The sequence below is a fragment of the Schistocerca nitens genome, chromosome 1, assembly GCF_023898315.1.
Source record: "Schistocerca nitens isolate TAMUIC-IGC-003100 chromosome 1, iqSchNite1.1, whole genome shotgun sequence".
Taxonomy (NCBI): domain Eukaryota; kingdom Metazoa; phylum Arthropoda; class Insecta; order Orthoptera; family Acrididae; genus Schistocerca; species Schistocerca nitens.
Window position 1 is genome coordinate 633,442,381 of NC_064614.1, and position 14,932 is coordinate 633,457,312.

The window sequence follows — 14,932 nt, forward strand, 5'->3', positions numbered from 1 at the left end:
GCTGAACTGCTTAGCACCCTTAACTATAGTAAGGGCGTGCTTACCTGCTCCGATATAATGGAGATGGACCCCGTGGAGTTTTGTGAAGAGTGGAAGAACGTGGGCATCACGGAGGTGAAGAATTATATAAGGAGAGTCAATGGCAAATTGGAAAAATCGGCAACATTTATTCTAACGTTTAGTACTCTCAAATTACCGGAACATATCCTTGCCGGCTATATCCACCTTAAGGTTCGCTCGTTTGTTCCTAACCTCATGCGATTGTATAAATGTCAAAGATTTGGCCACACCACTATGGGATGTAACTTGAAGGCTATGTGTGGCAATTATGGAGGCTCTGCTCATGAGTCAGGGACTCTTGTAACTTTCTTCAAAATGTGTTAACTGCTCTGGGGATTACCCAGTGTGGAGCAAAAAGTGGGATTTACAATGAGGAAAAGAAAATTCTAGAGTTGAAAGTACAGAGACGCATACCCTATGGTGAAGCTAAAAATGCTTACAAAGCCATGCAACCACTGGTTTTTGCACATTCTTTTGCATCAGCCCTTAAAACACCAATGCCTTCACACAAACTCAGACCACAGATTCAAGTACGAGCACATGCACTTGTCGCTGTACCTGTTGGGGAAACGCTCGACTTGCAACTGATGTTGGTCAGAAGCCGTCAGTAGTAGACTTACCACCTAAGCCACATACCACTCCCCAACTTCAGAAGCCACCTAAGCCATCGCAGCAACCCAGGCAGCCTCCTCCTCCTGTCAGTAAACAAAAACGTCCTTCTAAAAGTAGTTCTAAGTCCAAAAAAGTGCACATAAGCCATCAGATTGACGAGCGCTCTCCCTTTCTGATGGCGGCTATGCTCTTGAAGATATGGACTTCCAATCGGAGGAACTAGAGAATGCAGAACTGGCTAATGTTCCCCCTGACCTCCCCGGTAAATCACCGCCTCCAAGGGAGAAAGGAAAGAACCACCATCGCTGACCAATAGCTTCCATAGGGACTTCTGCATTGCAGTGGAATTTGAATGGATATAGCTCACATTTGGAAGAATTGCAGCTGCTGGTCCAGGATAAACCTTTCTGCATCTGCTGACAAGAAATGCATCTTAAAGTCACAGACACACTCACACATGTACAGGAAAGACGATACTACTGTAGGCAGGGCTAAAGGTGGAGTGACTATTTTTCTTGAGGACAGATACCACTCCTCTCCTCTCCCTCTTACCACTGCCATCCAAGCAATTGCTGTGAAAGTTCTCTCACCGTTTACTATTACGGTGTGTTCTTTGTACCTGCCCCCCCACCCCCACCCCCACCCCCCACCCGTGACACTTTGGATTCGGACGCACTGGCAGACCTCTTCCAGGCACTTCCGCACCCATTCCTTCTTGTGGGGGACTTCAGTGCCCACAATGTGCTGTGGGGCTCTGCTACTACTTGCTCCAGGGATCGGCTGATCAAGCAACTCGTCCATTCTGAGGACATCTGCCTTCTGAACGCGGGTCAGATGACTCATTTTTCCACAGTTACAGGGTCTTTTTCAGCTATTGATCTTTGCTTTTGTTCCTCAGCTATTGCAGATTCAGTTCAGTGGGAAGTGGCTACAGATTTACATTATAGTGACCACTTCCCAGTGTGGATTCGTCTGCCGCCTAGGACAGTGACCAGCATGAGACCATGCAGGTGGATGATACAAAGGGCAAATTGGTTACAGTACAGTCGACAGGCTATTTTTGAATGAAAGGATTGTGCACAAGAGGTGGTGGCTCATACCACTCATGAGGTCCAAAGAGCTGCCGCAGAGTCCATCCCCAGGTCTAGTAACGATCTCGGACAACGGCCTGTACCTTGGTGGAATGACAACTGTCAATTGGCAATCAAGGCCAGACTGACAGCTCTTCGGAACTTCAAACGGTGACCAACTACAGACAGTCTTCATGTCTTCAGGTCTGCGAGAGCACATGTAAGGCGAGTGATCAGAGAATGGAAGAAGGCTTCCTGGAGGGAATTCACGGCTTCCATTAATCGGTCCACTTCCGCTGCGCACGTTTGGGAATCAATAAGATGGATTTCAGGCAAGGGTAGTCCACATCCCCTTATGGCCTTGTCAAATAATAGGGTCTTGGTGAGCAGGCCAGAAGAGATGGCTCACGTTTTAGCTGAAAACTTCTTTACTGTTACTAAGTCATCCATACAAGCTCCTGCTGTTCAGGTATTCCGTCGGACTGCAGAGATGAGGAAGCTCAATTTTTTCTCATGTAATGAAGAAGTCTACAACCTTCCATTCTCCACATGGGAACTGGAATCAGCTTTATATGCAGCCAGAGACACTGCTCCAGGACCTGATGAGATCCATAATACCATGCTTTGTCATTTGTGCCCTGAAGCGAAAGGTCAGCTTCCCTCTTCTTTCAGTCAGATTTGGTTTGATGGACAGTACAGTTTGTTGTTGACTTTGCAATCTTCTACTCTTCCTCTGAGTTTACGACAACGACGAGGCAGCTACAACTGACCATTAGGAGGCTGGAAACCTGGGCCCAGACAACTGGTTTTCGGTTCTCATCTGAGAAGACTGTGTGTGTCAATTTTAATCGTGCTTGTCGGAGTTTTAACCAACCAGAACTTACAATGGGGGACGGTATTTTACTTTTCCAAGACACAGTGCACTTTTTGGGTTTATTATTTGACTCGAAATTAACATGGCTCCCACACCTGAAAGACCTACGAACAAAGGGCTTCCGGTCGTTGAACATTTTGAAATGCCTTGGTGGAAGAACATGGGGAGCTGACAGGTTCCGCCTCCTACAGTGTTATAGGGCATTTGTTTGATCATGCTTAGACTATGGCAGCATGGTCTATGAATCAGCCCATCCTTCCTACCTCCGAATGTTAGATGCTGTCCACCATGCAGGCATTCGGATATTGACTGGAGCCTTTCGGACCAGCCCAGTTCAGAGTCTGTGTGCAGAGGCTGGTGAACCACCACTCTGGATTCGCCAATGTATCCTTTTGGCTCAACAGACGCTGAAAATCTAAGCGTCACCCCAGTCATTGGCATTTAGTTCAGTGATCCAACCCACCTTCGAACGACTGTTCAGGAATTGGCCCCAAACGACCCAGCCATTTGGTATACATGCTACGGACTGCCTCAAGGCTCTGGATCTCTCGGGCATGAAAATACGCACCCAGGGATGGAATGCACTGCCACCTTGGTGTCTTTGTTGGTGTCTTTGGAGGCCCGAAGTGATTTTAAGCTTGATGCTGTACCTAAAAAATTGTACTCCAGATATGGTTTTTACAACTTTGTTTTCGTCTATTTTAAGTGTGTACCATAGTTTTATCGTTATTTATACTGATGGATCCCAGCAGGGGAATGCTCTCTGTTGTTCTGTGGTTTTTCCTGATAGGGGTTTTAAAGTACGTCTTCCAGAACAATTTACAAATAGTGATGCAGAGTTATATGGCATTCTAATGGCACTGGAGAGGGTTCACAGACATCACCGTACAAGTTTTCTTGTCTGTTCCGACTCTCTTAGTGCACTGCAAGCGCTTCACCAAATGTATCCGGTAGACCCGCCGATTCAGCTCATCCATGTCTGCTTACAGTGGCTCCAATGCCATGGCAAGGAGGTGATCTTTTGCTGGGTACCTGGCCACTTTGGGATACAGGGTAACGACATGGCTGATAAAGCTGCCAAGGAAGCATGTTGGGATGATGCTGTCCACCAATGTCCCATCCCGTTGCACGCCATTATCTCATTTTCTGACAGATGCATCAGGCGTCAGTGGGAGACTGAATGGTTGCAGGTGTTGGACAAAAAACTGCGGTCGCTCAAACCAACCACAAAAGCTTGGTGGACTTCATGTCAGCCTCGCCGCTGGAAGGAGGTTTTGCTTACCAGACTGTGCATCGGGCATAGCCATTTCACACAAGGCTTCCTCCTCCAGGAGCAAGGATCCACCTTTCTGTGAAGTTGTGAAGTTTGTGGCGTGCCGCTTTCAGTTCAGCATATTGTGGCTACAAGTGTCCTATATTAGCAGTCCTTGGTCTTGCTGGGGATCTGCCCACTGTCCTCGCAGATACTGATACTAGTGTTAACAGAGTGGTGAAATTTTGTGAACTATCAGGCCTCATCCCTAAACTGGTGGAGAAAGGCGGCAGACTTTAGTACATTATAACTGCTCTGCATGTGGGGACAGCCTTCATCCCCACCCATGAGATTTCATGTTGACTTTTTGTCAGCGTGCTGATGACCATTATGTCTAGCGCCCCTTCAACCCAACTCATCATCATCATCATCATCATCATCATCATCATCTTAACTTATTGTGTACCATGTTGTTTTGTGCTGTGCGAAAAAAAAGAGGTGTATTGCAAGCACTACTTTCTTCTTCCCTCAATGTTAGCTCCCCAGCTATGAAACAAAACGCTGTGGAATGACCACAATCTGTCTTGGAACAGGGAGAGATGGGAGTTGTGGGGCAGGTGGGCTCTCTCTCAGGTCTGGCCTGGAGAGAAGTCTTCATAAACCTAAAGATTGACTTGCCAAACATTCTCAAAAAGCTGAGAACAGACGTCTATAAGAGGACATTTCTGTGACTTTGGTAGTAAGGAAAGATTTCTTTGCTTCTTTCAGAAAATGCACACACTCATATTCAGATTGGAATTGACAACCTTGCTACTGCATAGCCTAAAACCATCATAATTATGCCATATTGGTTTCAGTTTAATTGTGCAACTGTTGGGTACCTAAGTTCCCACCCACCATTTTAGTTTCATCTACACTTTATTTGTATCCGTTGGGGACTAGTGGGTTTTAAAGGGTCACAGAATCATTACCAGCTTGCAATTACGTTGAGATATCCCATCACAATGTTGTCCTTTCTTCTGTATTAACAAATACATGTAGAATTCAGGTTTTCTGATAACTTTGGAGTTCTTCTTTCTAAGATTTGCACACTTTTTTTGTTTTATTGAATAAAATGACGATTAAGATTTAGTAGTTTTCATTCACATTTTGTACATGTTTTCCTATTTTCCTCATTTCAGAGCACAGAAGAAAGAAAATTGGCCGGTTTCAGAAAAACTGGAAGTGCCTGTGCATAATCGATCTAAGTTTCTTGGATTAGGTGGGGCTAATGTGAAGAGGCTTTTGGTTGAAACAGGTGTGCAGGTAAGATGCAATGACATATATGTCTGAACCAAATGTTATTTATTCAAACAGTTACAAATCAGCCTTTTGCTTGTTCTAATGTTAAATGTATTCAAATACTTCCTTGTTCTAGGCAGAAAGTTACATTTCCTAAAAGACAAATAAAGACTTAGTTTTAAAGCACTGCTTATTTAAGGAAATGAATATAGGCAGGGAAAGTTTAACATAAATTTGAAAGCAAATATAAAGGATTGCTTCATTTTTACTATTGATCATCCTCATAGTCTTATTTAGTAAATATTATTTTTACACATCTGAAGCACTTATTTTTTATTGCTGTTTCTTTTTGCTTATGGCAACAATCTTTCAAATTGTAAACTAGAAAAGGAAAAGGGCAGAAATGTGTAATTTTTGCTTTCATGAGTATGAAAAATAGGGCATTCAGTCTTTTGTAATTATACAGGGTGATTCAAAAAGAATACCACAACTTTAAAAATGTGTATTTAATGAAAGAAACATAATATAACCTTCTGTTATACATCAATACAAAGAGTATTTAAAAAGGTTTTTTTTTTCACTCAAAAACAAGTTCAGAGATGTTCAATATGGCCCCCTCCAGACACTCGAGCAATATCAACCCGATACTCCAACTCGTTCCACACTCTCTGTAGCATATCAGGCGTAACAGTTTGGATAGCTGCTGTTATTTCTAGTTTCAAATCATCAATGGTGGCTGGGAGAGGTGGCCGAAACACCATATCCTTAACATACCCCCATAAGAAAAAATCGCAGGGGGTAAGATCAGGGCTTCTTGGAGGCCAGTGATGAAGTGCTCTGTCACGGGCTGCCTGGCGGCCGATCCATCGCCTCGGGTAGTTGACGTTCAGGTAGTTACGGACAGATAAGTGCCAATGTGGTGGCGCTCCATCCTGCTGAAATATGAATTGTTGTGCTTCTTGTTCGAGCTGAGGGAACAGCCAATTCTCTAACATCTCCAGATACTGTAGTCCAGTTACAGTAGCACCTTCGAAGAAAAAGGGACCAAAAACTTCATTGACTGAAATGGCACAGAAAACGTTCACCTTAGGCGAGTCACGTTCATACTGAGTTGTTTCCCGCGGATTCTCAGTGCCCCATATACAGACATTGTGACGGTTGACTTTCCCGTTAGTGTGGAAAGTTGCTTCAACACTAAACACAATCTTTGAAACGAAAGATTCATCTGTTTCCATTTGAGCAAGGATAAAATCACAGAAATCGATTCTTTTAATCTTATCAGCTGCAGACAGTTCTTGAACCAATTTCAGACGATAAGGTTTCATAACTAACCTTTTTCGTAGGACTCTCCATACAGTTGATTGTGGAATTTGCAGCTCTCTGCTAGCTCTGCGAGTCGATTTTCCTGGGCTGCGAACAAATGCTTGCTGGATGCGTGCTACATTTTCATCACTCGTTCTCGGCCGTCCAGAACTTTTCCCTTTGCACAAACACCCATTCTCTGTAAACTGTTTATACCAACGTTTAATACACCACCTATCAGGAGGTTTAACACCATACTTCGTTTGAAATGCACGCTGAACAACTGTCGTCGATTCACTTCTGCCGTACTCAATAACACAAAAAGCTTTCTGTTGAGCGGTCGCCATCTTAGCATCAACTGACGCTGACGCCTAGTCAACAGCACCTCAAGCAAACAAATGTACAACTAAATGAAACTTTATAGCTCCCTTAATTCGCCGACAGATAGTGCTTAGCTCTGCCTTTTGTCGTTGCAGAGTTTTAAATTCCTAAAGTTGTGGTATTCTTTTTGAATCACCCTGTATAATTGTTGGTGTCACATATTTGCTTATTAGGTGTTTCAGTTTTAAGAAGCTCATACATGTTGCAATAATAATGAACAGTTAACATGAAATTGTTGTATAATATTAGAATAAATCACATTTACTCCATATTTTATCTGTAAATTATGTTCAGAAAAAAAAAATTGTTGCTGCCGGTCGTATCCTCACTTACGGTGTAAACTTTTAGTTCATGGAAGTATTACTACCTATCTATAAACAAGTATGAAAAAAAAACTTCATCCTTAGTATCTTCAATACTGGACTTTAGCTGATCATCTTGGGAAAAATCATTAACCCCTGGGTGTCAGCCAGATGAAATTGTAGGAATCCCACAATATTACAGCGAAGTAGCATTTTGCAAGCAGCATATTACATTATTGAAAAATCATGTGATTTATCACATTATGTTGCATTGTCACGTCAAGCTAATGCCTACACATTATCCTGAGTGTGTGTAACTAGCAGTCTCCTTTTATGGAACTGTTTCTTTTGTTGTCTCCCTTTAATCTCTAGACAAAAATACTATGACATATTTTAGCTCAAATTTGTTTTTCTTGACAAACGTTGTACCAAGTAAGTTATGCTAGCAATTATGTCAAACGTGTGCTTTTTTTAACTTTGAAATTATTTTTAAAAAATCATTCATATGGCAATGGTTGAGTGAAAAAAAAACTTTTATGTGCTTCCTGTTCTTCTGCTAATCTGTCTTTCTCCTGTTATTCATTCTTCTTTCAACCCATTTATATACTACTGACATTTCCTTAGTCTTCTCCTTCATTGTAACAGATTCTTAAATGGTGCTTTTTCCTATGTATACACACACACACACACACACACACACACACACACACAAACAAACAAACAAACAAACAAACACATACATACATACATACATACATACTTACGGCTACTGCAATTCTTGTTGTAATGTGCACTTCAAGGGGGGAGGGGGAAATATGAACTTCTTTGTAGTGCAGATACAACTGCACCCATAAGAAGGAAGATTAGATCTTCTTAAGGATGAGGCCATATAGATGGATCTTAAGCTTGAACTAGGGAAGCAGAAGAAAGAAATGGAGCCATCCAGGTGTATGCCTTCACGGGGGTAGGACATCAGTTTATGAAAAAATGAATGAGCTGTTACATTTTAAACTTCATGTTTAGAAAAAAACTCAAATTTTAGAGTTTCATACATCTGTAAGTATGGTTTGTATGCTGTGCAAAATTCATCGAAGAATCTCTCTTACTTATGAAGAAAAGTGTACCTATAGGAACAAATGCAGCCAACAGTAAGTGAAAAAATGATGAAATTTCACATGTGAAAAAAAATTATTTTGTTATGTTTTTGAATTTCAACTGATATGAGTGTGAATCCTGAATCTTTCCTAGTCATGTTGACAAATTTGTATGAATTTATTTGTAAAACTATAGACCGTAGAAATTAAAATGTCCTGTGGCGCCTCTCCTGCTCCAAGTTGGCCCGTTTGACATCCTTCCCTCCTTAAGCAATTTGAGGGAATCACAAAAAGTATAAATTGAGATGGCCAGATAGGCAACTGAATCCTGGTACTCCAAAATACGAGTCCCATGCCTAACTGCTGTGCAACCTCACTCATTATATTGCATCCATATTATATTCTATCCTAAAATGGAACATTAATTCAGGCAACTAGATGCAAGCACAATTTAGAGTGAAGTTATATGTCATGGACATATCTAATACAAAGTGTCAGTATACTGCTCTGTTCACAGATCAGTGCTGTTAAATCTTACTTTTTCCCATTAATTACTGAGTGAAAATTGATGTTAACATAAGAGAGACAAAACTTAAAATATGTCTATTACAGGCATATTACACTGGTATTTCAGAATCTGTTGTTTTCATTACTATGAAAATTGTTTCACACAGGTTACACAGGTTGATGAAACAGCATTCTCCCTGTTTGCTCCAAACCAACAAGCAATGGATGAAGCTCGCGAGATGATTGACCAGTTCTTGAGCACTGAACGTGAACCAGTCTTGGAGTTTGGTGGCATTTACACAGCAAAGATTGTTGAGGTTCGAGACATAGGAGTTATGGTACAACTGTACCCAAATATGACACCAGCATTGTTGCACAATTCACAGTTAGACCAAAGAAAAGTATGTAGTCTTAGTTGGTCACTTTACTAGATTTCCTATTACAATAAAAGGTGCACCTAGTTGCCATTTATTGTTTCATGTGTTGTGTTATGTTAATTTTGTTGTAATTATTGTGTATAAACTTTTATAAACCTGGAAAATTCTTGTAGAAGTATAAACAGTGGAATAAGTGGAGATGACAGCTCATTGTATAATGCATATTTTAAGCGGTAGATAGGCACATAAACAAGCACTGGGGCATTGTTGTTGTACTTCAGCTTATAAACATACATAGTGTGTTATGTTACGTGATGCTGTGGCCTGACTAGGGTGACAGATTCCGTCATCTGAAGGAGTTGAAGTGAACAAGCAGTAAGGAGAGGAAGGGAAGGTTGCAAGTAGGAGTAATAGCATTTTGCACATAATCATATAGGACATGGAGATTAGGAAAGGGAAGTTGCAGGATTTTGTATGGACATTACCGCTAATTGCCCACTGAGATGAATAGCCACACCAAACTGTGGCCAAGGTTAAGGCTTACCATGTTTGAGTGTCAGAGCGTGTTGCTAAGTAATAAATGTTTGATATTACAGTCTACTTCACAGTGTGTGCCATTTGGATCCTCTCCAATCCCCCCAAATCCTTGCCTCCTATCTCGGCATTAGGGTGTCCTCTTTGGCACAGCATTCCTAGCTGTTTCTCTTATTATACATTCCTATCATAGCTCTTGCCCCACCCTCTTATTTTTTCTCTGCTCCACCTGTTGCCTCCCCTATTCCTTGTTCATCTCACTTGCTTCATGTAACAAATCCCTTCTCCCCAATTGTGACATAGTGTTGCAACAAAGTCATTATGTGCTCTGAGGAGCTTCCATGTTGAGGCAAAGTTATTGTTTGTGAGCCTGTGTTGCACTCAGTGCCTCCAGTAAACACTGAGTGGTAATCTTTGTTTGTTCCATTGTTAATAAATGAAATTTAAATATTCAAAACAATAACTTCTGTAAGATATTGTTACAAGCACCATTCATTCCCATGTGCACTTAGGAAGGCAATGGTGTATTGTGCCTTTCTTGCAGAAGATTGGCTACTGCATGTGTCAACATTTCTATTGTATATCTGCAAAACATTAATTTGACTATTTTGTCTCATGTACGGTCCAAATTATTTCTCTCATCAAGTATAGACACAGTTGTGTGTCACAAAAACAAGCTGAAATCTGTATTGTCGTGGATTCCACATAAAGCAGCTGTATTGATTAAGTTCACAGATTCGGTTTTATTCTGCCCGGTTTAATCTGTCTTTATTCTGCCCTGTTTTTATTATTATTATTATTATTGCCTCTCTTTCAGTGAATTTATGCAGGGTCGCATTTACCCACAATTTATTTAGGCTGTATGCTGGTGGCTTGCATCACAAAAATTTATAATAAAAAATTTGTATGTTTTAATAATGTGTTGTAAGCACTCTTGTAATCATAGAAGACCTGTAGCCAATGTTTTGACTGAATTTTTCAGTGGAAAGCTGATATGAATAAATAATAGACCTTAAATGCTGTGTTATAGGCTTCTAATTCAAAAATTGCTGTAAGATTTCCTGCACCATCCTTCCCCAATTGAGCTTGTGCCATCTCTAGTGACTTCATCATCAATTGCATATTAAACCCCAATCATTCTTTAATATTGTCTATTATATTTACATCATGTCCGATTATTCTATTTTTCCATGAGTTTTATTATTTTTGTTGTATATACATCTAGTGCTTTAAGGATGATGAGTGTCATACCTATGGGTTGTTTATGGTGTATTTTGCTATCATTAGGCTTTTTGATCAGTTTGCAATCAAAAATTCTGTTGTTAGGCTTTTTGGTCAGTTTTCAATCAAAAATGTGAGCTGCAACTGCTGATTGGCATTTGTTCATTCTACTGTACATCAAATCTTCAGCCTGTTCTTCACATGTAAGGGTTGGGGCAATCGGAAGGCAGGCAGTGTGTGGAGAGGAAAAATGAGACAGTGGGAAAGCATGACAAGCGATGGTTCACTATTTGTGACGTGATGTGGTTGGAGACTTAATACATTCTTACGGATAAGAGAGTTTACATGTTGAATTACATGTAGATCAGTTTTATTTTAAAAAATTGATAGTAATGGAATAAACTATGATGGAGTTAGAGAATTAGTGAATTTATGAAATAATTGAAAAGTTATATGCACAGAAATATTTCTGGCATAAATTTGTGAAACTTATATTGTCCTTAATACAACTAAATATAACAGCATTTCAGTTTGAAGTTGCACAAGTATTAATTTCTGCTTTCTTTTTAATCATTATTGCATTTAATTATGCATCAGTATAAATGACTTGACACACATTTTTATAATAAAAAAATCTTGTGTTGAAGGTTAATCATCCAAGTGCCCTGGGTCTGCAAGTTGGAGATGAGATCAGAGTGAAGTACTTTGGAAGAGATCCTGTATCTGGTCTAATGAGACTTTCAAGAAAAGTCTTGCAAAGTCCGGCAACATCAGTGGTTCACAGTCTGAATAAAACTTAGATAATATAGTGTGTTCAGATACTGGAAAACATTTTTCTGTTGTTTACAGATGTACTGTTGTTGACAGATACTGAGCTCCTCATTGGCATGTGATATAACGTAGACAGAGTGCAAAGATATGTATATCTTTACAATTATTTCATTTTTATTAAATATTGTCTCTGTGAGCACAAATTGGATAGTGTACCCAGTGAGGAAATATAATTTCTTAAGAAATCTTTGTGTTATTAATGTATTTGCCTTTCCAGTGATATCTTAAATGTAACTTTAAGTAGAACTCTCCCGAGATAAGCACAAAAACATGACAAGGACCATTAACAACTAAATGCAATCTTTTGGGGGAGAAAGAATAAAGATAATCCCAAAGTGTGTCACATTCACATTATTTTAGTACGTCATAAAATTACTCGTAGAGCATACTTAAAAAGAGAAGAGAAACTACTCATTTGAAAAAGTTGTAATAGTATGGTACGTGCAACTATTCATTCATTAATCCTTGAGCTGGCACGCTGTTTTTAAGATGTGCGGGTGTGCGGTGTACTTCATATACATTTAAGGAACAGCTGTGTTTATGTTACCAAGGTAAACATTTATGAACAGAACTACAATTTAATCTTAGTTTAATTAAACAACAATGAAATAGACTTACATTATGTGAGCTAAATTGCTCTCTAATTAATCAATAACAAAATAAAATTTTGTTATATGACTGTTGCTACAGACTTGTTTTTCCTCACAGTAATGACCCACTTGAAGCATTAAGCAGTGCAGGTGCATCAGATTCCTGCCAACCGGTATTTGATTACAAACTTCGTAGATAACTACCTCATTGTGGGACTGTACTACTAGCTCGGGATCTGTGTCATTTACTTGCAAGGACGGCTATTTTTTTCTCACCTAGCTTGCTGTTTATTTTCTATTACTACTACTCACTTGGACATATGAAAACACAACTTATCACTGTTTAGCCGCAGCAGTAATGAAGGAATAGGTATGGGTCCACAATTGTAAAAGAACATCGGCATTGTATAAGACAATGTTATTAGTGATTGGTGCACTTTATACTTAGGCACACCTGTTCGAGGGTTAACACCTACTGCAGAGTGTTCATAGTCTTAATAAAAAATAGTAAAAAACAGCGCACATTTACCTGGATTAAATGCAAATTTTATCGATTTAAAATTATGTTGACAAATTATGCAACACACAATGGGCACATATGTACAGGTGACTGTAATTAAACTTCCGCTACTTGAGCCAATAGATGGAAAGCTATTTACCATATGGGTACCCAACTTTATAGGAATGATGTTAAGACTGTGTGCTGCAGGACACAAATTGTTAGTAGTGTAAATGTCATGAGTTGCAGTTAGTCATTGGTAGTGGTACGGGTATGGCAATGTTGGGTTGAAACACAAGCATCAATGTGCATTATAGTTGCAGACAATTAACATGGGTCTGGACAATGTAAGAAAGCCTTACTCATAAACCTATTTGATCAAAACAATGGCAATAGTGCTACAGCTCTCTTTGAGTATCAACTCATTAAAGGAATATGGACAGGTTTTCTTTCCGCACCACGATTGAAGAACATAATTCAGAAGTTCAAATTAACTGTTGATTTGGTAATTGCTTCTGGGAGAGGCTGATGGCCAATTGTGCCAGAAATTGTTGGAGAAGTTACTGTTGCCATGGCTGAGAATATGGGACACATTGCACAATCATCAAGCTGTGCGAGAGCTGTGTCATGACATCTGAACATTCCATGGTCCACAGTTCGAAAAGTGCTGCGAACAACTGTGGAATAGTATATCTGGTGCAGTTCCAGACTATTGTGGATGCAGGGGTCTTCACATTGAGCAACATTTGTAACCTGGAATGTAAACATGGTACACAGGTAACAAATACTACCATCTCACATGGAAATTAGAATGTTATGAAAAGGAGAGTTGCACTCACCATATAGCAGAGATGCTGAGCCATGAGCCACAGATAGGCACAACAAAATGCCCAAAGGCCTTCGTCAAAAATAGACCTCCCCCCCCCCCCCCCACACACACACACATGACTGCAGTCAGTCTCAGGCATCTGTAGCCACACTGTGACATTGATAGTCTTTTTGTTGTGGCTATCTGGACTCAGCATCTCCACTATAATATTGTTACATTCAATCCTGCATTTTCCAATGTTGGAAATTAAAATGTGTTTCTTTCAGTGGTTTATTCATTATTTCTCTACACGCGTCCTTACCTGTGATTCCACAAAGTTTCACTGTCCTATCACATGATTTTGATATGGACCCTCTCATGTAGTGAGAATTTAATCGTAACCATCCTGTATATCTGTTGACAAAGCCTCTGAACATATCCCTGAAATTAAAGCTCTCCTATGAAGAGGAATGAGAAGAAACATAATGTAAAGAGGTAGTCAGTAGTACAACATGTAGCCAAATCCTCCCAGTCGATTGGACATGCAGTAGACTGTATCTACAGTCAATGTTGAGGGTGTGTTTCCATAGCAGGTACTCCCCCAGTGTCCTCCACAAGGTATGCGTTAGAGACTGCCAGCTTGTTCATATGCATGTCAACATCAAAAGGTAATTTAAGTAACTTACTCTTTTAGTATAAGTGCTATGACAATCAGCAAGTAGGTTTGTGCAAGAGATTAAGAAAACTGGAACACCAGTGTGCACTAGTATCATTGCAAATCTCACATAAAAAAATACAAAATAAACATTGACTTTTTGAGAGATTGTAACATGCACATATTAGCTTATTATATATTCTGTACGTGCTAACATAAATTAGTTGTAATCATCAACTCATTGTTTGAGTTCTAAATAATCAGACGTACTGCTAGCACAACATGCTGTGTGTTTCAAGGCTACTAGCCTGACAGGGGCAAACACCAATCGTGACTGAGACGGAGAGTGTGGAAACTGAAGGGAAATGGGAAGGGTCAGGAGGGACTTCCGAAAGATCCAGCTTGGGTGGGACAAATTAATGCATGTTGAGCCAGGTTAGGGGGTCATAAGGATGAAAGGAACATGAATTCAGATTTGAATAAGAGATAACATACAGCTCCACTGAGTGAGATAGGGTGAAACAGAAAAGTAATCTGGGGGGAGCAGTGAGAGTGTCAATTAGACACAATGGAGTGTAAACAGATTGTTGTGTGGGTTATTAGTGGTGATTCATGTCAACACAGTTGTGGGAACAAAAGATACGCTGCAGGACAAGTTTTCACCTACAAAAGTCGGAGAAAC

The 14,932-nt window shown here is 40.0% G+C and overlaps 1 protein-coding gene across 1 annotated transcript in view; it reads left to right on the forward strand.

Moving 5' to 3' along the window:
• The window catches only part of LOC126257987 (polyribonucleotide nucleotidyltransferase 1, mitochondrial), a 149,172-nt gene extending 137,289 nt beyond the window's left edge, over positions 1 to 11,883 (forward strand). Inside the window, exons 7-9 of the mRNA XM_049955606.1 lie at positions 5,050 to 5,173; positions 8,903 to 9,136; positions 11,515 to 11,883. Of these exons, the coding sequence (XP_049811563.1) occupies positions 5,050 to 5,173; positions 8,903 to 9,136; positions 11,515 to 11,667 (511 nt within the window). The 3' untranslated portion in view covers positions 11,668 to 11,883. The remainder of the gene's footprint in view (positions 1 to 5,049; positions 5,174 to 8,902; positions 9,137 to 11,514) is intronic.
• The last annotated feature ends 3,049 nt before the right edge of the window (positions 11,884 to 14,932 follow it).